This window comes from Macrobrachium rosenbergii, chromosome 45 (genome assembly GCF_040412425.1).
Source record: "Macrobrachium rosenbergii isolate ZJJX-2024 chromosome 45, ASM4041242v1, whole genome shotgun sequence".
Taxonomy (NCBI): domain Eukaryota; kingdom Metazoa; phylum Arthropoda; class Malacostraca; order Decapoda; family Palaemonidae; genus Macrobrachium; species Macrobrachium rosenbergii.
In genome coordinates this window covers 31055267-31080514 of record NC_089785.1, presented here as the reverse complement: position 1 = coordinate 31080514, position 25248 = coordinate 31055267, and the positions used below count along the sequence as shown (strand labels likewise).

General features: G+C 37.8%; 1 protein-coding gene and 1 long non-coding RNA gene across 11 annotated transcripts in view; one reads left to right on the top strand and one right to left on the bottom strand.

Annotated features, from left to right (window-relative positions):
- The window catches only part of LOC136829871 (uncharacterized), a 266304-nt gene that overhangs the window by 49299 nt on the left and 191757 nt on the right, over positions 1–25248 (bottom strand). The window lies entirely within an intron of this gene.
- Positions 763–21898, top strand: LOC136829868 (uncharacterized). 10 transcript variants are annotated; one of them, XR_010850511.1, is made up of 11 exons: positions 1116–1402; positions 8660–9714; positions 10809–10956; positions 12411–12572; positions 15562–15674; positions 16256–16473; positions 17471–17603; positions 19417–19692; positions 20350–20808; positions 20899–21056; positions 21110–21898. XR_010850511.1 is itself a non-coding variant. In XM_067088921.1 (9 exons), exons 2-9 carry the CDS (start codon positions 9621–9623, stop codon positions 20451–20453), a joined length of 1248 nt encoding a protein of 415 aa, XP_066945022.1. In that variant the 5' UTR covers positions 1114–1402; positions 8660–9620; the 3' UTR covers positions 20454–21898. The 10 variants fall into 10 exon arrangements, 2 of the variants coding, with proteins under 2 accessions (XP_066945023.1, XP_066945022.1); XR_010850509.1 differs by having other exon boundaries at positions 763–1402; positions 20350–20999; positions 21080–21898; XR_010850513.1 differs by having other exon boundaries at positions 20353–20808; positions 20899–21898.

Sequence of the window (25248 nt, the reverse complement as noted above, 5' to 3'; positions counted from 1 at the left end):
CTTCAAACAAGCAAAATAAGAAGAGGGATCTTTCTATGATGGAACATGATGCTATCCAACAGGATAAGATAAGGATTCTTACAGGATGTAATAGATATTGAACTGCTTGTAGCATGATGACAGCTGGACACTTATAAACTACTTAACACTTTCTTCCTAGTGTGTTTATCAACTTGAACAATTACACATCTGTTTATCACATGACTGCAGTGACTAAGATGATTCAATGTCTAAATTATTTTTAAAAATAAGTTGTTTATCATCTCCACATACTTCCTGAAGTTGTGTATATTCGCCGAAAGTTTTTGCCCATAACTTGACACTCCCGACCTTTGGTAAATCATCCTGAAAGGGATAAATTGGCTTTGAAAAGGACGTGGGTGGCACTGATTCGACTACAGAAAGCATTGCTTGCAATTCTTTTCCTAGAGTAGACGAACAGACAGAACCTGTTGCAAGTTCTCTCTCTCTCTCTCTCTCTCTCTCTCTCTCCTCATGAATTGTATACGAATTTGTGAAGAAGCCTTCGCCTCTTGTCAACAGTTTTATACACCTTCTCTAACCCCTCTCTCTCTCTCTCTCTCTCTCTCTCTCTCTCTCTCTCTCTCTCTCTCTCTCTCTCTCTCTGTGAATGCCAATATCTCATCTATTTTGTAATTTCACATTTCCGTTGTTACTGTTGAAAATCTCTCTCTCTCTCTCTCTCTCTCTCTCTCTCTCTCTCTCTCTCTCTCACTCAATGAGTATTTTATCTTTTTTGCTAGACACTCGACATTCCCTTTCTTATTGTTGAAAACTCTCTCTCTCTCTCTCTCTCTCTCTCTCTCTCTCTCTCTCTCTCTCTCTCTCTCTCTTCTGTCTCTCTATTTCCTTTCTGTCATATATTCCCCTTGTTATTGCTGAAATCTCTCTCTCTCTCTCTCTCTCTCTCTCTCTCTCTCTCTCTCTCTCTCTCCAAAAAAGCCATGCGCTACACACACACACCAGCGATGCAAAAAGCCTCATACATACCCTCACACAACGTCAGGGACACGTCATAATTTTGGGAGGGCCAATCAGCTCGGCCCCCCTTCCTCCCTCGAGGGAGCATAAGGGGTAGAATGACTGTCACACACACACAGACACAGAGCTCAGTCAAGGGTTAATCTTGGCCCTGAGAAGACACACGAGTGAGTGAGAGAGAGAGAGAGAGAGAGAGAGAGAGAGAGTGTGAGTCAGTCAAAATTCCAAGTGACATCCTGCCATCGAGACTACTTCTTCTTCTTCTTCAGGACACACTTCTTCAGGAGGCCTTTGCGTACGTCTCTAGGGGTTGAAGGGTGGCCCCTGGTCACTCAAGCAACTGGGGATTCATGTATTCAAGAGCTGCCTGCGTCAGACTACAAAGGAATAGACAAAAGAAGTGAGTAAAAGCGTCGCTCGCGTCACATTACTTGAAGCGTGAGTAAACATCATCATCTTCTGATGCAGCTTCGTGGCTAATTGGGAGCAGGTTCTCAGACGGGCTGCTTCTCTATTGACAAACAACTAAACAATATATGAAGGCTTCAGTGACAAATTTACTTATATATATAATTCTCGTATTACGGAAAAACGTTTACCGTCTGAAAAGAAAAACAACTCTTGAGATGTCTGTCCGTCCGCACTTTTTCTGTCGGGCCTCAGATCTCGAAAACTACCGATGAGGCTAGAGGGCTGCAAATTGGTATGGTGATCATCCACCCTCCAATCATCAAACATACCAAATTGCACCCCTCTAGCCTCGGCAGTTTCTATTTTATTTAAGGTTAAAGTTAGCCATAATCGTGCGTCTGGCAACGATATAGGATAGGCCACCACCGGCCCGTGGTTAAGGATTCATGGACCGCGGCTCATACAGCATTATACCGATACCACCGAAAGATAGATCTGTTTTCGGTGGCCTTGATTATACGCTATACAGAAAACTCGATTGCGCCGAAGAAACTTCAGCTCATTTTTTACTTGTTCACAAATTCCAGTGAGTTTTATTTTTCTTGTTGATAAATTCTGGTGAAGGTTTGAAAGCACTTTATGATGAATTCTGGGAGAAGTTCAACCTCATTTCTGATAAATTCTACGGCGAATGTTAATGTTCTTTTTTGATAAAATCCGATAACTTAAAATTTCTTCCTGATAAATTCTAGGGCGAGTCTTGATGCTCTTTTTAATAAATTCCAGAAAAAAATTTAAATAATATTTTTGATAAATTTTGAGGCAATTTTCATTCTGTTCAGATAAATTCTGAGGAGAGTTGTAATATTCTTTTTTGATAAATACAACGTTAATAGCAAGCAGTAAAATTCACAATTACAATTTACAATCACGATCACAACCCTCTGAGCAAATAGAAGCGTGACAGACACACGAACAGACACAGAGAAACACATATCCAATAATTATCTTCATGATACACGTTGCTACCTAAACCTAAAGGACCTATGTATCTAATAAGTCCTTTTTGTACATACGTACTTACGTACACATGTACTTGAGTACATCCTTGTACAAACAGACCACTACTTAGGTGAAATGGAGACTCCCCACCCTCTTTCGAAGCACCAGACAGGCCACACCTTCTCACATTTTTTCAGAAGGTCACGTGAGACGAAGGGAAATGTTTTCTCGTCTCAGATTACAAATAATTACTTAGTGTAGACTCCAGCCCAGTCCTGGGACTGACTTGAGACGTGATAGACTTTAAAACAAACAAGTAAAAAATGCGCCGAAGTTTCTTCGGCGCAATCAAGTTTTCTGTACAGGGTATAATCAAGGCCACCGAAAATAGATCTATCTTTCGGTGGTCTCGGTATAATGGTGTATGCGCCGCGGCCCATGAATCTTTAAATGCGGCCCGGTGGTGGCCTATCCTATATAGTTGCCAGAAGCACGATTATGGCTAACTTTAACCTTAAATAGAATAAAAACTACTGAGGCTAGAGGGCTGCAATTTGGTATGTTTGATGACTGGAGGGTGGATGATCAACATACCAATTTGCAGCCCTCTAGCCTCAGTGGTTTTTGAGATCTGAGAGCGGACAGAGAAAGTGTGGACGTCCAGGCAAAGCCGGCACAATAGTTTTCTTTTACAGAAAACTACAAACTATACAATTTGAATCCCAAAACGAGACACTAAAGAGAAAAACACATGTATGGAGTTCAAAAACACACATTAAAAAACAAACTGGGAAAACACACACGTAATTTGAAACAAAATATATTTAAATAGGTTCCAAAAATTAATAATTAATAGCAAATTATATAAAAAATTATATATAACTGAAAACAAAATTGCATCAGAAATTATATATAACTAAAAACAAATCATATACAAAAATTGTATATGGGTAAAAACAAATTATGCATAAAAAACACCGGTATGGAGTTTTGATGAAAAAGTAAAAAAAAATGTACTGAAGAATTTCAAAATCAATTAACAAATATAAAAGACAGATAAAACAATTTTATATAAACAACTGGTCCACTAGGCAACTCCTAGCTACCACACATTGAACAATTACACAACACTTATGCTCTGAGTTGGGTATATCTCTATAGCACTTTCTGGCACTTAAGTGGTGGCACTCTCTCTCTCTCTCTTCCCAGTGGGCGTGGACGGTGTGGGCGGAGGGGCACTTCTGTAAATATATATATATATATATATATATATATATATATATATATATATATATATATATATACAGTGGTCTCCCGGATGTCGAAACTTAGCCCGCGACAAAGCGGAACCTGAGTTCGATCCCCGTGGGGGGTGGGAAATAAATTGGTCCCGTTTCCTAGCAGTGAATGATGTATATATGTATCTGGTGGTTGGTCAACTGTAGGGAGGGTTATACAGGGTGGATAAGGAACTATCATTACTTAGGGAAAAGGTGTATACTTTAGTTGGGTTCTCTCTCTCTCTCTCTCTCTCTCTCTCTCTCTCTCTCTCTCTCTCTCTCTCTCTCTCTCTCTCACACATCTGAGTAGGGGCTGATTTGAATTTTCTCTCTCTCTCTCCCTCTCTAATATCTGAGTAAGGGTTGATTTGAATTTAATCTCTCTCTCTCATCTAAGTAAGGACAGATTTGAATTTAAACTCTCTCTCTCTCTCTCTCTCTTTTTTTCTCATCTAAGTAAGGACTGATTTGAATTTAATCTCTTTTCTCTCTCTCTCTCTCTCTCTCTCTATCATCTAAGTAAGGAATGATTTGAATTTAATCTCTCTCTCTCTCATCTAAGTAAGGACTGATTTGAATTTAATCTCTGTCTCTCTCTATCTCTCTGTATATATATATATATATATATATATATATATATATATATATATATATATATATATATATACACACATACAAACAAAATAAGCATACACTACCCACATCGTAACCCAATCAGCAAAAATATTTTTCTCCTGATCACGGTATGCATTTATAACTCTCTCCTACACCTCCACTACCTCATCTTTCCTCATCAAATCATCCTAAACACAACTCACTCTCTTTCCACTAAACGGCATCATAATAGCTGCGTGCCTTTGAGTGAGCATAAATTTGAGAAGAGTGCACACACACAGGCCAATTACTCACACTGATGCTCGCCCCTTCAGGATGCATTCCACAGGGCCTCGAGAATTGTTTGTGTTTATCAGGACGGGCTGCTGTCATCTCTGACAGCCAGGAAGCGATTGCCCCTCCTCTCTCTCTCTCTGTTTGTCTCTCTCTCTCTCTCTCTCTCTCTCTCTCTCTCTCTCTCTTCAGTGGAGACACTGAGAAAATCTCTTCTAAGAAAGGATTGATTTGATTTTCATCTCTCTCTCTCTCTCTCTCTAACTGTTTCTCTCTTTCTCTCTCTCTCTCTCTATCTATCTGCCTGACTGACACTGAGAAAATCTCTCTCTGAAAGGACTGATTTTCTTTCTCTCTCTCTCTCTCTCTCTCTCCAGTGGAGACACTGTTTCTCTTCTAAGAAAGGATTGATTTGATTTTCATCTCTCCCTCTCTCTCTCTCTCTCCGTTGGAGACACCGAGAAAATATTTTCTATGAAAGGACTGATTTGATTTTCATCTCTCTCTCTCTCTCTCTCTCTCTCTCTCTCTCTCTCTCTCTCTCTCTCTCTCGCACCCAGCTGTTATAAGCACGCGTTAATGAGCCTCAATAATTCCGGCAATTGGCCACACACACACACACACACTCACAGTTCCACGACCTACACTACAAGACCCTTCCTTTGGTCGTTACCCAAAATTTTCGTGCAATGAAAGTTTCCAAGAACTCGTTTCTCTCTCTCTCTCTCTCTCTCTGTGAGGAAGCTGCCAAATTAACGCAATACTAAGGGCACACGTGCGGCCCAAGGGCGCCGTCCCTGGGAGGAAGGAAGGCAGGCAGCCAGTAGAATGCAGTCCCCTCTTTGTACGGATTGCTTGCTTGTTTGTTCTCATGAACCTTAAACAGGCTAAGGACATTCTTCGTGGAATCCATTTGTTGCTGAAGTGTGTTTGTGTATGTGTGTGTGTTGCGGGCCAGTGATTTAGGCCAGACAGGGGTTTTAAATTGTATTCACTGGCGTTTGTTCCACAGGGTCTGACAGGGGAGGAAATTGGGAGTGGGATTAATTAAGGGTCCTCACTGGTTGAAATGCCAATTGGTACAGGAATTTCCCAGCTGACCTCAGCAGTTTTGTTTTTCCGGGGGCAAAACAGGTCATGATGGGGACTAGCATTGGTCAGCAGAGTGTGAGCATGTATGTATGTATGAATATGTGTGTGTATATGTATATAAATATATATAAAATTTATATATATATATATATATATATATAATTTATATATATATATAAATATATATATATATATATATTTATATATATGTATATATATGTATACATATACATATATGTATGTAAGTATGCATATATGAATGCACGCATGAACAATCACCATTCACAAACACAAACCAACGTAAAGACTACCATCACAATCAAAGGAACACTTGAACCCTATCTTCTCCTGCCACCCAGCCTCATGTAATACACAATCTATAAAATACAACACAAGGTACAACACGAGAGAGACAAACTACAACAGCACGACAAGCGAGAATCAGAAGGCCCATTAGAGGAAATGACGGAGCACGAAGAGAATGACAAAACGGAAAACAATTCCTGGGAAGACAAACTATTGAAAGACAAAACTGCATTTCCCCCTAATCACAGACAGAGGCGTAGAGACGTTTAATTCTTTCCTCTGAATCTATCAAAGTGTCTCCTTGTGACAGATGAACACGAACTTGAATTCATAAACAAGTAGACATTAGACCTTTCGCTGAGCAAACATCCTGTTTAGAGTCGAGACTCTTGTGCAAGTTAGTTGTTATATATGTATATATATATATATATATATATATATATATATATATATATATATATATATATATATATATATATATATATATATATATATATATATATATGAATCTCTAGCCAGAGGGAATCTAGTCGACTGGAATCTCTGGATAATGGGAATCTCCTTTTTAATAAGAATTTCTGGTCGGTGGGAGTCGAGTTACCTTGAATCTCTGGCCTATATATAATCATATATATGTATATATATATATATGTGTATAATGTATGTATATATATATATATATATATATATATATATATACATATACATATACATATGAATCTCTAGCCAGAGGGAATCTAGTCGACTGGAATCTCTGGATAATGGGAATCTCCTTTTTAATAAGAATTTCTGGTCGGTGGGAATCGAGTTACCTTGAATCTCTGGCCTATATATAATCATATATATGTATATATATATATATATGTATAATGTATGTATATATATATATATATATATATATATATATATATATATATATATATATATATATAAATATATTAATGTATTTCTCTATAAATATCTAACATTAACATTGATTACAAAGTATTTAGACAGCAGGAATTCTTCAGAACTAAGTGCACTGATTCAAAAACTGACATAGGTGGCACTTTGAAACCTTTGTTCCCCCACCACGGTTCTATTGCTCCAATTTATATACCATTCGCAAAAATTTCAAATCAGAGCCGAAGGAATCTGCAGAATGAGAGCATTAAGTAATGCCTACAGTGCACCGCACGAGGTGCACTGACAGCACCTACCATAATAGGACACGCTCTTGATAGAAGCACCTGTTAGAAGACCGAGTAATTCTAAGGTAGGATCTCCGCTTTGGACGCCTCAAAAAAGGATGTCTTTATCAAGGTCCTACGGTTTCCTGCGGGGAATTTATCGGTCCTATCTAGACGTTCTGGCGGTTAGGAGCGGTTCTCGATCTCCTCACACGAATTAGGAGGTCACCTCTCTTCACGCAAATTGGGAGCTTTCTTTTCTTCACACACACACACACACACACATATATATATACATATATATATATATTATATATATACAATTACATATTCTAAAACTAATTAATTAATACTAGAAAGATCTACAAAATCAATTTCCTGAAATTCAAAAGCCTCTATGAAAACGTAGCTCTTTCCCTCACTTAGCTATTAGGCCTCGTTGTGACTCATTAACCAATATTGAGCATGAATAATAATAATAATAATAATAATAATAATAATAATAATAATAATAATAATTCTCACTGTGACCCATAAACCAATATTGAGCATAAACAAATAATAATAATAATAATAATAATAATAATAATAATAATAATAATAATAATAATAATAATAATAATAATAAAAACAGAAATATTTAGATTCGAAGGAAAACTCGACACGCCCTCCACAGCACGATGACCAAGTCTTCATATCGCTTTGTGGATTGGAAGATAACTTAACAGATGAATAATGAGCTAAAGGAAATGAATAATGAGTGAGAGAAGTGAGTAACGGCCTCGTTTACTGAATAAACAACTCAGCAGCGTCGCGGGAATCCCATCTACGGAGGGTGACAAGGGACACTTCTTGCCCGAACCATAGACTCATCAAAAGATGAGTCATGATGCTTGCTGGGACACTCCACTCGGGTACCTTTTTGGGTGGGCCAGGCGAGGCAAGGCCGAATTCATCGCGGGTCAGCAGAAATCATCGTGAAAGCACTTCATAGGCCTGTTCAGTAGCTGGATGGGTGACCTCAAATGATGAGTCATCTTGCTGATTCCTCTCTCAAGTACCTTTTGGGCTTGCCACTTGCATTATTCATCATGAATCATCAGAAATCATCATCACAGCTAAACATAAACAAAACCTTGCAACCTTGACCTGTTAAGGTGACCATCACTAACTAGGCCTGTTCAGTAGTTGGATGGGTAACCTCAAATGATGAGTCATCTTTCTAACACTTCTTCCAAGTACCTCTTGGGCTTTCCACTTGCACAATTCATCATGAATCGTCAGAAATCATCATGACAGCACTTCGTGTAAACCAAACCTTTGTCTTCTCAATTTATAAAGTAGATTATCACTAGGCCTGGTCAGTACTTGGATAGGTAACCAAGAATGCTTTTCATAAGCTCCTAAAACCATAACACAACTTGCAACAGACTTTAGGGGTGCATTGAACTGTTTTTTTTTTTATTTTTCTTTTGGGTTTCCTACTTTCTTATCATTTTCTGTCCACAGGAAAGAGAATATCTTGGAAAGGCTCAGCATCAAAGAAAGAAATCTATCTTTTCGTCCTCGTGAAGAACACCAGGGAAGAGAAGAAATTCCAGAGTTCCAAGGTGAAGATTGAATACTCTATATGTCTTGATACCTGGAGCTAGCACTCCAATCTAGTGCAAAGCATTCAAGGTCTTAGGTCACAGAAAATTATATCTTTTATAAACAAAACACCTACAAAATTCAATATATTCTGAGAACATAAAAGTGTTGTGTTGTTTCTTGTGCAATGCATTCTCAGAACATAAAAATGTTGTTTCTCATGCAATTCATTCTGAGAACATGACAGAGTGTTGTTTCTCGTGCAAGACATTGTGAACTTAGTGGTGTTTCTCGTGCAATGCATTCTGTGAAAACACAAGAGTGTTGTCTCTCGTGCGATTCATTTTGAAAACAGGTAGAATGTTGTTTCTTTGCAATACATTCTCAAGACAAAATAGATCGTTGTTTCTCGTGCAATGCACCACGAAAACATAAACGAGTGTTGTTTCTCATGCAATACATTCTGTAAATGTAAACAGTGTTGTTCCTCATGCAATTCATTCTGTGAACACAGTGTGTTGTTTCTTGTGCAATATATTCTATGAACATAAATAGTGTTGTTTCTCATGCAATACATTCCGAGAACATAACGGGTGTCGTTTCTCGTGCAATTAATCCGCAGAACATAAACAAGTGTTGTTTCTCGAGCCATAAATCCAGCAATGAAGATATTACGACGAACAACCCGGAGGATTATCTCGAGAACAAAGTAAGAACAACATCAGAACAAAGAACAAGAAAAAAAAACTGACGGGGAAACAACACGGAGATGGCAAAAATGCAGACGAGGTGGGCTGACCTACAGATAACGACTCCAAGCTGCTACTACTACAACTACTGAGTCGATCAGCTGTTGCGGGAAGACGCGGGAACCGTTGCTATGGCAACGGGGACTCCACTACTGCTGGTGGCGGGGGCTCTGACAGTCCTCACTCTGGCCAGAATAACGACAGCGTTTGAGGAATTTGCTCAAGGTAAAGACCAAAGACTTACATTAAGAACTGGGACCTATGAGATCATACAGCGCTGTAAAGTAAGATGGAAGAAAGACAATATGAACGGAGGTACAGTAAAAGGAATGAAAGGGGTTGTATCAGCTAGGGGGGCCACGGCAGGGATGCAGCAAAGAACCTTATGTAATGCCTACAGTGCACCGCATGAGGTGATGATTTTTTATATAAATCTTTATATTTCTATACAATATATAATTTTCTACGTGATTTTATTTGTAGTAATTTTTGCTTTTATTGCTTTTGGTGTATGTCATATTTTCTTCTCTGTGGCAAAACTTTGTGAATCTTTTTGCTAATTTCATTTATGTAATCTGAAAAGTCTACTTTGTAAGTGAATGGTATATTAGCCTTGTTTCATATGAATGTTTGGTCAGTAATAATAATAATAATAATAATAATAATAATAATAATAATAATAATAATAATAATAATAATAATAATATCTTATCTGTATGTTCACTAAACTCCTCCCAAAGAATTAACCAGAAATACAAAAATAAGACATCATTAGATTCTTGATGAGGTTCATCTCATAATGATATAACTTTTCAGCCTAATTTGGGGTTCCTGCTTCGCCCGGAAGCCCTTATTATTATTATTATTATTATTATTATTATTATTATTATTATTATTATTATTATTATTATTATTATTATTATTATTATTATTATTATTATTATTATCATTATTATTATTATTCAGAAGATGAACCCCATTCATATGGAACAAGCCCACCACAGGGGAACATTGCCCAGAAATTCAAGCTTCCAAAGAATATGACGTTCATTTGAAAGAAGTAACAAAAGCCAATAAGAAATACAGAGAGAAAAGATCAGTTTTAGAAAAGAAAAAATAAATCAATAAATTAACAAATAGATAAAAATATAAGTAAATATATCAAACCACAAGGAGATTTGCTTTAGGGTAGAAATGCGTTGCATCTTGGCTTGAATTTCTGAGGAGGTTCAAACTGCACGACTTCCTCTTCCCAGTAGGGAGACTGGTCCACAGTCCAGGTCTCCAGAATGCTAAAGAAACTTCGTCTTTTCCGGCAGATTGTCGCGTATACGAGCTGAAAGGAAACTCTAAGCAGTACATCTCGCCTGTCATCTCCGTCCACAGCCTGCTGACGGTGTCCTTCTACAACAGGCAAGAAGGGGACTCCCCAGGGGCTATCCACTTATTCCTGACGGAGAAGACGCAGTAAGTCCGACAGCCTACGTAGATTGTTGTCATGAGAGAGAGAGAGAGAGAGAGAGAGAGAGAGAGAGAGAGAGAGAGAGAGAGAGAAGTTAAGTATACTGTACATGAGTTTAACCAGACCACTGACCTGATTAACAGCTCTCCTAGGGCTGGCCCGAAGGATTAGACTTATTTTACGTGGCTAACAACCAATCGGTTACCTAGCAACGGGACCTACAGCTTATTGTGGAATCCGAACCACATTATAGTGAGGAATGAATTTCCACCACCATTCCTCTAATTCTTCATTGGCCGGCCGGAGACGCGAACTCGGGCTCAGCAGAGTACTAGCCGAGAACTATATTAACAGGTCCAACGAGGAACTGTAGAGAGAGAGAGAGAGAGAGAGAGAGAGAGAGAGAGAGAGAGAGAGAGAGAGAGAGAGAGAGTTTAGGTTAAAGGACAAGCGCTGGGACCTGTGAAGGTCATTCAGTGCTGGAACGGAAATTGAGAGTTAAAAGGTCTGAAAGGTGTAACCTTTTGCATGACACCATGAATCAATTGTTAGGGGAGGGTTGAGGAAAGTAAGTTGGAAGAAAGAGACTATGAAAGGAGGTACAGTAAAAGGAATGAAAGGGGTTGCAGCAGCTAGGGGATTAACGCCTACAGTGGACCATATGAGGTGCACTGACGGAACTATTCCCTTATGGGACTTCAGGGTTGGGTAATCGAGATGGGTTGAGGAATTGTACAGAACCCTCAGTCGTTCCGGGGGTCCAGCTTAACAGACTTCCAAGTCAGCGACCAACGAACGCAGAGCAGAAGTGGCCAGGGGCCATTCTGTTACCCTCTCAGTTACCACCAAGACAGCTTAGGCCAATTACACACCCACAGGTATACCTGAGAAGGTTTACCTGACCTGTGTGGGTGCCCTAGTGTTTCATACAGGTATATTTGTTCGAGTAGACCTGCCAGGTTATACTTATAGGTGCGTAATGGACCTTGTAGAGTGGAGCCATAGTTACTTGTCCCGCGGTCCCCTCATTATTTGGTTTAAGTCATAAGTCAAGGTTACTTTTAAGGTCAAGGAACTAGAGAATTAGCAACAATCCTAAAGTCATTACAGTCTTGTAAACTCGAATATGTCATACGAACACTGGAATCCACAAATGTGCCCCACCTTTTGAGATGAGGACGTTTGGCCTTTGAATGAATGGCCGTCCACAGAAAGTGCTGGAATCACAACTGTTCCTTCCCCTTCAAGACGAGGTCCTTATTTATCTAAATATTCTTTAGAAGCTTGAATTTCAAGTCAATGGCCCCTGTGGTGGTGGGCTTGTTCCATCTGAACAGGGCTCATCTTAGCCACTTAAAAGACTGCAGTTAAACTGTGTCTTCCCCTTCTGAATGAGGCCTTTTAGCCCTTAGACTTCAACGCCCTTCCTCAGAACTGACCAGATTCCTCTATCTTCCAGAAACGGCACCACCAACAGGCACAAGATCCACGTCAACGCAGACGGAGTGCTGTTCCTGGACCACGTGAAGTCCAACAACCTGACTTTCAGTCCCAGCTGTCAATCGGGAAGCTGGGTCTCTCTGGCCATCATGCTCCAGGACCAGAACATCATCATTTACGAGTATGTAGTGATGTCCCACATTGTGATGTATGAGCATGTAGTGAGGTTTCTCATTATGATACATGAGTAAGCAGTGATGTTTCTCATTACGATAAAACGAGTATGCAGTGATGTTCCTCATTATGATGCACGAATATGTAGTGGTGTTTCTCATTATGATGTACGCGTATGTAGTGATGTTTCTCATTATGATATGCGAGTATGTAGTGATGTTCCTCATTATGATGTACGCATATGTAGTGGCGTTTCTCATTATGATACGCGAGTATGTAGTGATGTTTCTCATTATGATGTACGAGTATGTTGTGGTGTTTCTCATTATGATGCACGAGTATGTAGTGATGTTTCTCATTATGATGTATGAGTATGTAGTGATGTTCCTCACTATGATGTACGGGTATGAAGTGATGGTTCTCATTATGATAAAATGAGTATGTAGTGATGTTTTTCATTACGATGTACGAGTATGTGTTGATGTTTCTCATTATGGTGTACGAGTATGTAGTGATGTTTCCCATTGATGTTTCTCATTATGATGTAGAGTATATAGTGATGTTTATCATTATGAGACACGAGTATGCATTGGTGTTTCTCATTGTGATATATGAGTATGTAGTGATGATTCTTATTATCATGATAAATTTTCATCACAATTTTTCACCAGATCATCTAATTTGAGAGGAAGGTTCCCACATTTCCCTAATTATTTAGCCTAAATCATAAGTCAAGGTTACTTTCAAGGTCAGGGGGTTAGAAAAATAGCAAAAAACTAAAATTAGTAGTCTATTTTAAACTTCCTTAAATCATATAAACATGATTTCTTTATTACTTTTATTTTATATAAACTTCGAAGACAACTCTATACGGGCTACAATAATTTAAACTTAAATAAAATAAAAACTACTGAGGATGCCAGAGGGCTACAATTTGGTATGTTTGGTGACTGGAGGGTGGATGATCTACATACCAGTTTGCGGCCCCCCAGCCTCAGTAGTTTTCAAAATCTGAGGGAGGACAGAAAAAGTGCGGGTTGATGCCCATCGAAATTGCATCTACACAAACAACAAATCTCAAGAACGGTCAGACAGAATTTGATGCAACTCGGCTTAATGATTCACCAGGCGACCCTCCCTAGAAGATAAATCCCCAAACTGGCAAATTATCGCCATCAAAACCACCTCATGACCAAGACAATTTCGACGGAGGTCAAACATCTAAATGAAGACGTCACGTGAGGAATGTACCTGAATATATCTTATCAAATTCTGTTAATTTTTTCTTGAGTTATCCAGCTGACCGTACAGTGGTTCTCAGCATTTTTGGCCCATGCAGCCTTTTAACCATATGTTAGAATGTCATCGCCCCCACCCCCAACTTTCCAAAATTGTCTGCCCCAAAAGGTGCATACCAAATAATATGCAAAAATATAATAACACAAACACACAAGCTAGCACAGAGAAAGCCCAATGTGACCTCTCAGCAGTGTGGATCGAGTCACACTGCGTTTTGTGTGGTCCTAGAGCCCGTTTGAGCCCGCCAATCTGTGATCGCAATTCACCCCCCTGAAACTCTGAAATCCCCCCTGGTTGGGAGCCAATGAGTTAGCATGTACGAAGAATCTCATAAAAAAGGGAGTTAGCCACGACGGACAAACACACGAACAAACAAACGAGCAAGTAACTCGGATGATTGAAAAACTCTTTATAACTTTCTCTTGTGCTCCAGATACAAGACAGACTTCCCTCGCTGGCAATGGCGAGGACGATTAGTTGCTATTCAAGTCAATTGCAGCTCATCTGCTTCGAAAGGTCAGGGATCACGGCCTTGAACTATGACAGCTTTTGCACACACACACACACACACACATATACAGTATATATTATATATATGTCTATATATATATAATTTATATATATATATATATATATATATATATATATATATATATATATATATAAATTGTGATTTTTTTCCTTAACAGACAAAACAATACGTCATTACAGTAACTGTCAATCCACAACCACAGCTGCACGTCAAACCCCCATACACACAAACAATGCGCCCCTCACCTCAATCTTGAATGCACTCCCTTGGTTCTTGGATATTCAGGCCTTTTCTTTTTAGAGCCTCTTTCACACCACACACACGCACACACATCTATATAAGCAGGGGGAGAGAGAGAGAGAGAGAGAGAGAGAGAGAGAGAGAGAGAGAGAGAGAGAGAGAGAGAGAGAGAGAGAGAGAGAGAGAGAGTAACTTCTAAGGAATCCTTCTCTCACCCATGTTGTTCAATGATTCCAATATACATTCACTGAAAGCAACGACTCTGTTCAAAAGGGGCTGCAATACTACTTAGAAGCTATCTGTTCCAACACTTACTATTCTGAGATTAGATATATTATGTATATTTGCGTATGTTTTCACCATTCTGTTGGTGTACCTCTGTTCTTTAATTAAATTCTCTCTTTTTCTTTTCTAGTTTCACTTTCGGCACATTATTATTATTATTATTATTATTATTATTATTATTATTATTATTATTATTATTATTATTATTCAGAAGAAGAAGAAGAAGAATTATTCATGACTTGAAATTATTATTATTATTCAGAAAAGAAGAAGGTAATGGGAAATACAGAAAGAGATAATTACTGAAAAACAAATAATAATAATAATAATAATAATAATAATAATAATAATAATAATATAATATAATAATAATAATTCGTTAAGAATTTCACATCCTGTGAAAAAAGTTTGTGTAATTTTATAGCAAACTATACCAAACTAATTACTATGTAATAGTAATATAGTTTACTATATAAGATTTTATTACACAAACAGAAAACATAATAATAATAATAATAATAATAATAATAATAATAATAATAATAATAATAATAATAATAATAAGATTAAACACCACCTGTGCTCTGTACAGTAAGATATATCATACACAAACAAACTAATCCTACTTCTATCTCTGCAGGATCAACAACAGATGGAACTCCATCACCTCAGCCACCGTTCTTGGTTCGAACGCCACAGCCCATCTCACTACATCGCAAGATTCCCTCTACATCACGGCCAACTGCCCTGCAGGTATTCAGGACACTAGAAATTGACCATGTAGCTAAATGTGACATCTAGGATTGTATATGAGTGTGTTTGGGTAAGGTGGAGGTGAGTGGCGCAGCGTGTTAGGGTATTTTTTTGCTGGTGATGAGCATCCTGTGTAGGTGCATGAAAAGGTTAATTTTGTGGGTGGTTTTTCTGTGTGGGGTGTCATCCACGATTCAGGTGTTTAAAGATGGATGGGTGCTACCCCCTGTTAGGGGGAATGGGGAATGGATATATATACATTACATGTATATATAATATATGTATAATGTATAATTATATACATATATATATATATATATATATATATATATATATTATATATATATATATATATATATATATATATATATATATATATATATAATTATATATATACGACGACCCTTCACAATTAAACAAAAGCTGTATCAACCTTATACAAAACCCTCAAACCCTCAAGATTCTTTCAAAGTTCCCCCAAGAAAAACCCCATAAAAGAATTCCCTAAACTTTATGAATAGCAAAATAAAGAAAAAAAAAAAAAAAAAGACCTGCTACAAACCGCCATACCCAACCCACAGGCTGCCTGATGCACGACCACAACTCCCCTTGGATTGGGCAGCCGATGCCCCTGGGGAGACCAGTCAACATATACCTCAGCCACAAGGAAGGGGCCATGTCAGCCACCCTCCTCCTGGGGTTCACCGATTACCAGGGCAAGAACCACACGGTCGGTCACGACATCACCCAGTTCGAGTCGTCTCTCTGGCACAAACTAGTCATAGCGCATGATGGCGAGGTGAGGCTCTTTTGCTCTTTTTCATGGTGAGTGACTGGTTAAGGATATAAAGTGTTAATGACTTTTCCTACCGAGAGAAATCTTATCAGAGACTGAACTTAACTTTTGTGGCACAAGCTTGTCAAAGCGCATGACGGTGAGGTGAGGTCCTTTGCTTTCTCTCGTGGTGAGTGACTGGTTAAAGATATAAAGTGTTAATGACTTTTCCTACTGGGATAAATCTAATCAGAGACTGTGTAGCTCTTGTTGTTCAAATCAGGCTCAGTGTTGTAAGCCAAACTAAACTTTTGTGAGGCGAGTCTCCTCTATTTTTTTTTTCATGGTGAGTGACTGGTTAAAGATAAAAAGTCTTAATGACTTTTTCTGTTGAAATATATCTACTCAGAGCTGTCTAGCTCTCATTATCTAAATCAGGCTCAGTGTTGTGAGCCAAATTTAAATTTTGCATATTAATCATTAGCTTTCATTTCTCTATGAGAGTGGGTTAGGTCAAACTACAAGAAACACTACAAGAAATATATATATATATATATATATATATATATATATATATATATATATATATATATATATATATATAGCTCTAATTATCTAAATCAGGCTCAGTGTTGTGAGCCAAATTTAAATTTTGGGAATACCATTAGCTTTCATTTCTCTATGAGAATGGGTTAGGTGAAACTACAAGAAACACCAAATATATATATATGTGTGTGTGTGTATCATATATATACATACATACATATATATATACATATATATATTAGCATTCTTACACAGTGTTCTCTTGTCTTTTGGCTGGGCATTAAAAATTATTAAGATAATGGAGAAAACTCTTCACAAAATTAATGTGGCAGGGACATGGGAAAGTCCCAACAATGCATTATTAGAGAGTCTGCTTATCAGACACTAATAATAATAATATTAACAACAATAATAAAACCATAAAACACAACAGAACGGTAATAGGCTGTGTATCACATTATCATTCTCCTCACAGGAATACATCACCGTTCAAGCCAACGGGATCGAGAAAAGCAGAGTGAAGATCAGTGAGCAGAACTCGACCTTCACCATCATCAGCTCCAATGACATCCTGTGGTCTCTGCACTGCCATCCTGAACATGCCACAGGTAACGAGCCGAAACGTTTGCTCTTCTTTCAGGGGCTTCGTTTCCGACTTCATCTACTGTTGCAGTACGTACGCAATTGCCTGTCTGATGCATCGTCTGTCTTCGCCATTTATTTTTCCATGGTTTCACCTTTTCACATTTGGGGTAGTCTTTTACACGAGAGAGTATGCAAGTTTATCTGTCCTTTTGATGGATTACATTTAGGTGTTTGTGCATTACGCAAGTAATGGTCATTGTAGAGTGGGATTTAAGATTTAGGCTGAAGGCCAAGTGATGGGACCTATGATGAAATCATTCAGCGCTGAAAAGAAAATTGACATTTGAGAGAAAGAAGGTTTGAAAGGTGTAACAGAAGGAAAACATCAAAGCTGAACTATGACGCAACCGTTAGGAGAGGGTGGACGAGCGTTCTGAGTGTTGCTGGAGTAATAAATGTTCCCTCCCCACCCCTAAACTCACTGCTTCCCAAGAGCATTCCAAATGATGACACCAGGCAGATGGACAGGGTTATCTCTCATAATGAATACCTAAACTTTACTCTCAACATTTGCACCAAGTTTGACTGAAATCCCTTTATCTGAAGGTGCAAGAAAGTCTAGATTGTGTACTAAGTTTGCTTGAAATCCCTTCAACCAAATATTAAAATTTAAGTATACCTTAGTTTAACCAGACCACTGAGCTGATTAACAGCTCTCCTAGGGCTGGCCCGAAGGATTAGACTTATTTTACGTGGCTAAGAACCAACTGGTTACCTACCAACGGGACATACAGCTTATTGTGGAATCCGAACAACATTACACTGAGAAATGAATTTCTATCAACAGAAATAAATTCCTCAATTTCTTCATTGGCCAGCCGGAGAATTGAACGCGGGCCTAGGAGAGTGCTAGACAAGTACGATATCAACCCATCCAATGAAGAATTTCAACCAAATGTGGACAGGCTAAAAAAGAAAAGGACAAAGTGGGTTTGGAAACTCTTGGTGTTACACGAACAAGCATCCTGGCATATTTTAGCACTCTGCAGCCAGACTTTACGCCAAACATTTTCCAAGTATTCGTGGATATTTGAAGTTAAACAAGTCCTGTTAGGACAGGCACAGACACAACAAAGGGTAACCTCAATAGGAGTGCAGTTTGAAAGCACGATACTGAAAGACACTGAAATGTGATCATGTGAAGCTCTATTTAGTCCACTTGAGTGTACAGGCAAACTACAGAATCTCATACCTACACAGAACTAGGTGCCTTCATGATGGCTACTTCTTACAAAAATTATGGAAGAAGAGAATGAATGAATGAATAAAAAACCAGTGGTGTGGAAGACTAGATTATAGTTGGATTATAGAGTTTAGGCCAAAGGTCAAGCACCGGGACCTATGATGTGGTTATTCAACGCTGAAGGGGAAATTGACAGTAGGAAGGTTTGAAAGGTGTAACAGGAGAGAACCTCAAAGCAGATGCACTGTGAAACAATTGTTAGAGAGGGTGGTAAGTCCGATGGAAGAAAGAAAATATGAACAGAGGTACAGAAAAAGGAATGAAAGGGGTTGCAGCTAGTGGCCGAAGCGACGCTGCAAAGAACCTTAAGTAATGCCTACGGTGCACCGTGCAAGGTGCACTGACGGCACTAACCACCCTAAGGGAATAGTTGTTATATAAATTTTTATATTTCTATATTTAAAATATATGTAATTTTTTACCCCTTACGGGGAAGTAGAAGACTGGTCACTCAAGAAGGGAATGAAAGGACGAACAAATCACCACCTGTTCACACACACAGCTCTCAAAAGAATAAGCTCTTTTACTTCCAGGCCTTGAGGGATGGGGCAGAGGAGGAGGAGGAGGAGGAGGAACTTCGAACACCACGCAGGCCAAGCCGAGCGAAGAGGACCAGAAAGGAGCCGGAGCAGCTGAGGTCGTCGCTTGGGTCCTCGCCGGAATGGCCCTGTTCCTGGTGATGATCATGGCTCTCTTCATCTGCACCAAAATGGGCCCCAAGTCTGAGACGACAGACTACGGGGCATCGGTTGGGGTGGTCACCAGCTACGGGAGAACTATGACCTACAGGCACGCAGAAAGGGAGGCAGGTGAGTTGAACTTCTAATGTCAAATAAATATATGGCCCTTAAATAGTTTATTCATGTGAGTGATTTGCCTTTAAATGCTACTGATGATGACAATAACATTCAGAAAACCAGTGAATTGAAACACCAAATTGAATTTCATTCTGGGCCCAAGCAGTGATGTGTCACCTTACAGCTGGCCTCTCAATCAGGAAAATAAAGTATAACTCTCTTAAAAAGAAAATATTGAAAATGTGCACCAGGCCATTCATATAATCAGAGTGAACAGAAACGCCAAATTAAACTCCATTATGAGTCCCAGTATATTGGTTAGTGTCGTGGCATGCCACTCAGACGTCGCAGGTTCGCGTCGCCCCAAGGGCGATGAAAAATCACTCGCTCTGTATCATGATCAGTTAGTGCTGCAGTGTGGGGTCAGTGGTAGGTTGAAACCAACATTCTTTGGAAGCTTGAATTTCAAGTCAATGGCCCCTTTGGTGGGGTTGTTCCATGTGAATAGGTTTCATCTAATAATAATAATAATATAATAACAATAATAGCAAGCAGCAGAGTGTTAGCTTCCCCCAATCAGGAAAATAAAGTGTCATATAACTCTCTCAAATCTAGTATTGAAAATATCCACCAACACTTCACTGACTGATCTTTACTATTTTCTGGCAGAAGAAGACACCGAACCAGACTCCCCGACGTTCCTGGCACCTGTCATCCAACACAAAGTCCCAGAAGAAGAGGATGAGGACCAGAGCAACACCAAAATGCTGTGATGATCCACAATCAGGAAAGTCAGAAGTGGTGGAAGGATCCTTCCAGCACTTGATAATGAAGAAAAAACCAGGATTTGGAAATGCTTTGTCATTATCCTTCTCTGGAGTTCCAGGATGTCGTAAGTTTTGGAAGATACGTTCCAGGATATCGAAAGTGAATGATATCTGCTCCAGGACATGGAGGGTTATAAGAAATTTTTCTGGAGTTGAAACCAAAGCAATAATGTTCTAAGGGATAGAAAGTGATGGGGAAATGTTCCAGGGCATAGACAGTGATGGAAAAAATGTTCCAGGGCATAGAAACAGATAGAAAAATTTTCCAGGGCATAGAAAGTGATAGAAAAAATGTTCCAGGGCATAGAAAGACATAGAAAAATGTTCCAGGGCATAGAAAGTGATAGAAAAAAAATGTTCCAGGGCATAGAAAGTATAAAAATGTTTCCAGGGCATAGAAAGTGATAGAAAAAATGTTCCAGGGCATAGACAGTAAGGGAAAATTTTCCAGGGCATAGAAAGTGATAGAAAAAATGTTCCAGGGCATAGACAGTCATGGAAAAATTTTCCAGGGCATAGAAAGTGATAGAAAAAATGTTCCAGGGCAGTGTGATGGAAAAATGAGGGCATAGAGTGTGATGGAAAAATGTTCCAGGGCATAGAAAGTGATGGAAAAAATGTTCCAGGGCATAGAGTGTGATGGAAAAATGTTCCAGGGCATAGAGTGTGATGGAAAAATGTTCCAGGGCATAGAGTGTGATGGAAAAATGTTCCAGGGCATAGGAAGACATGGAAGAATGTTCCAGGGCATAGAAAGTGATAGAAAAAATGTTCCAGGGCATAGAGTGTGATGGAAAAAAAACGTTCCAGGGCATGGGAATTGGTGGAAAAATGTTCCAGGACATAAAAAATAATGGAACAATTTTTCCAGGGGACCAAAAGTGTTAGAAAAATATTCCAGGACATCAAGAGTGACGGAAAAAATATTCTTGGTCATCAAAAGTGATGGGTGATGAAACTGTCCTAAAATATGAAAGTAAGAGGAAGAAAGGTTCCATGGTTTCAGCAGTTATGGGAAAAGCGTTCCAGGACTTCAGGAGTTATGGGAAAAGCGTTCCAGGACTTCAGAAGTTATGGGAAAAGCGTTCCAGGACTTCAGAAGTTATGGGAAAAGTGTTCCAGGACTTCAGGAGTTATGGGAAAAGCGTTCCAGGACTTCAGGAGTTATTGGATTTCAAAAAGAGATGGGAAAAGCCTTCCAGGGCTTCAGAAATTATGGGAAATGCATTCCAGGACAGCAAAGGTTGTGGAAGAAAAGTTCCAGGACATGAGAAACTGTGGAGAAAGTGTTCTGTGGAAATTGTTATGAAATGGAATCTTTTGATAAAATAAACAAAAAGGTCTCATGACAATAAAAAAAAATGAGTAAATATTCTTGACCATGAAAATAACATTTTTTTTTTTATCCTATTCTGAAGTTATCTGGTATCAAAAATAATCAAATTTTGCAGGATGTGAAGATATGAAATAAGAATGCTTCATACTTTTTTTATGAATGATTCCCAAAGAATTACATTGATCATGGCCCAGAGCTTGTGTGTGTGTATGTGTATATATATATATATACTGTATATATATATATATATATATATATATATATATATATATATATATATATATATATATATATATATATATATATATATATATATATATATATATATATATATATATATATATATATATATATATATATATATATATATATATATATATATATATATATATATATATATATATATATATACAGTCGACCCCTTGTATTTGTAGGGGATGCTCCACAACCCCCACGAATAGCTAAAATCTGCTGATACTTGACACCCCTCTAAAAATGCTTATGCCTGAGTATTTTAATAGTTTTATCACAAAAAATGCATTTAGTCATGAAAGTAACATGAAAATACAGTAGTTAGTAAATATTCCTCTATGAAAAATACCGCGAATAGGTGAATTTTTCAAGAATAATGTGTATATACGTTTCACAGAAAAATCTGTGAATAAGTGAAGCCTCGAATCCGGAACTGCGGATAGGTGGGGGTCCACTGTGTATATATATATATATATATATATATATATATATATATATATATATATATATATATATATATATATATATATATATATATATATATATATATATAATATATACATATACATATGCATTCTCTCTAAAAGCAAAGAACTACAACACCTCATAAATAATGCTTCTTATCAACGGACGACGCCAGTGAGACAGACAATCCAATATCCTTATCTTGCCCAGACCCACAGATGAAACAAAAATGAGGGAGACTGGTACTTTACAGACACGTCTCCTCCTCCTCCTCCTCCTCCTTTTCCTCATCTTCCTCTTCTTCTTCTTCTTCTTATTCAGAAGATGAACCCTACGCGTATGGAACAAGCCCACCAAAGGGGTCAGTGACTTGAAATTCAAGGAGCTTCCAGAGAATATGGTGCTCTTCAGGAAGCATGAGAAGGTAAAAGGAATTGCAAAAAGAAGGGATCTCACTTATTAAAAATTAAAAATATATTAATAAATTAATACATAGAAATGTATTAAAATGCAAGGAAGGAGAATAGTATTAGGGTAGTAACGCGTCGCATCTTCGCTTGAACTTCTGAAGAAGAAGTTCCAACTGCACAACTTCCCCAGGAAGAATAAAAGACCTCTGGAACTTTGGAGAAGTTCCACAGCGAGGCAAAACATTTACTGCGACGAGAAAAATGAATCTATATCAAAAAGAATGAATTTCTAAAAAAAAAAAAATGAGTTTCTATAAAGACATGAATTTCTGTAAAAAATAAAAATACAAATTTTCTTCCTTCGATTGTTTCGTATTTAAGAAAGTCAGCAAATTGTGTTACTTGGCATTTATGAAGGCTCGAGACTTGCTCGAGTCTATAAACTGAGTGCAGTCTTGAAAGCATATACAGAAAAGTGTCATTCAAATGACGGCTGTTTTGTGAACAGAAAATCTCTTAAATATCTATACTGCTCGTCAGAATAATAATAATAATAATAATAATAATAATAATAATAATAATAATAAAAAAAATAATAATAATAATAATAATAATAATTCATAAAAAACTCATAATAGCATGAATCACTAAAATGGTGAAGAAATCCCCAGTGGTGCAAGTGTAAATATGTTTTAGAAATAGGTATACAAATGTAAATATCTATAATTATATGTTAAATAATATATATATATATATATATATATATATATATGTATATATATATACAGTATATGTATATATATATATATATATATATATATATATATATATATATATATATATATATATATATATATATATATATAAACGTTTGTATATATATTTCTAATATATACTCACTCTTGCACCAATGGGGATTTCTTCACCAATAATAATAATAATAATAATAATAATAATAATAAATAATAATAATAATAATAATAATAATAATAATAACAACGCATTAAGAGTCTATCTATCACTACAATTAATCAATCTATCTGACATAGTGGTTACAAGGCAGTATCAGAGTCTATTTGGCCAGAAGAGTCTGAAAGTTCAACATTCACTCAGCAGATGCCATAGGCCTGTGGGCATCAGACCAGAGAATATACAGTAGGTCAGAGAAAAAATAAATTATAATTTTATTGCCTTATGGAATATTTCCATTCCTCTTATTCCCTGTCTTCAATAAAAAAAGGTCAAACTGCTCTTACAAGTTGGCCCTTTGGTGGTGAATGTCGAGGAGACGGCTTCACAAAGATATCCTTTATCTACAAAATTTTTTGGCTAAACTATAGAAAATGATGCACATATTGCATTGAAATGAGTATAGGATTCAGGCCAAAGGCCAACCACTGGGACCTATGAGGTCATTCAGCGCTGAAACTGATATTGAGAGTAAAAAGGTTTGAAAGGCGTAACAGGAGGAAAACCTGGCGGTTGCCCTAGGAATCAACTGTTAGGAGAATGTTAAGGAAAGTAAGATGGAAGAAAGAGAATATGAAAGGAGGTACAGTAAAAGAAACGAAAGGGGTTGGAGCTAGGGGCCTAAGGAAGGCACGCTGCAAAGAACCTTAAGTTATGCCTACAGTACACCGCACGAGGTGCACTGACAGCACTACCCCACTACGGGATGCATATTCCGTCCGCACTTTTTCTGTCCGCCCTCAAATCTTAAAAACCACTGAGGCTGGAGGGCTGCAAATTGGTATGTTGATCATCCACCTTCCAATCATCAAACATACCAAATTGCAGCCCTCTAACCTCAGTATTTTTTATTTTATTTAAGGTTAAAGTCAGCTATAATGGTGCGTCTGGCAACGATACACGGCAGGCCACCAGCAGGCCGTGGTTAAAGTTTCATTGACCGCGGATCACACAGCGTTATACCGCGACCACCGAAAGATAGATCTATTTTCGGTGGCCTTGATTATACGACGTAGCGGCTGTACAGAAAACTCGATTGCGCCGAAGGAACTTCGGTGCATTTTTTACCTGTTTGTAATTTTACTGATCTGATGCCCTTAGGCCTAAGATATTTATTGAGTGAATGTTATTTCTTTCGAATTCTTCTGGCCTCGGAGAGGTTGGTATTGCCTTGTGGCCAATATATCAGATAGATTGATTAACTGTGCTAATAGATAGGCACTCAAGGGATTATTATTATTATTATTATTCAAATCTTCTTCACAATCCAGTGAATATGTTTATAAAATACAAAATCCACATTTATGTA

What these genes read in the sequence shown, in the direction of transcription:
- LOC136829868 (XM_067088921.1), top strand. Translation starts at nt 9,621, where the DNA reads ATGGCAACGGGGACTCCACTACTGCTGGTGGCGGGGGCTCTGACAGTC. An exon ending in CACGGCCAACTGCCCTGCAG is followed by an intron (nt 15,675 to 16,255) that starts GTATTCAGGACA and finishes CCCAACCCACAG; the next exon opens with GCTGCCTGATGCACGACCAC. An exon ending in TCATAGCGCATGATGGCGAG is followed by an intron (nt 16,474 to 17,470) that starts GTGAGGCTCTTT and finishes TTCTCCTCACAG; the next exon opens with GAATACATCACCGTTCAAGC.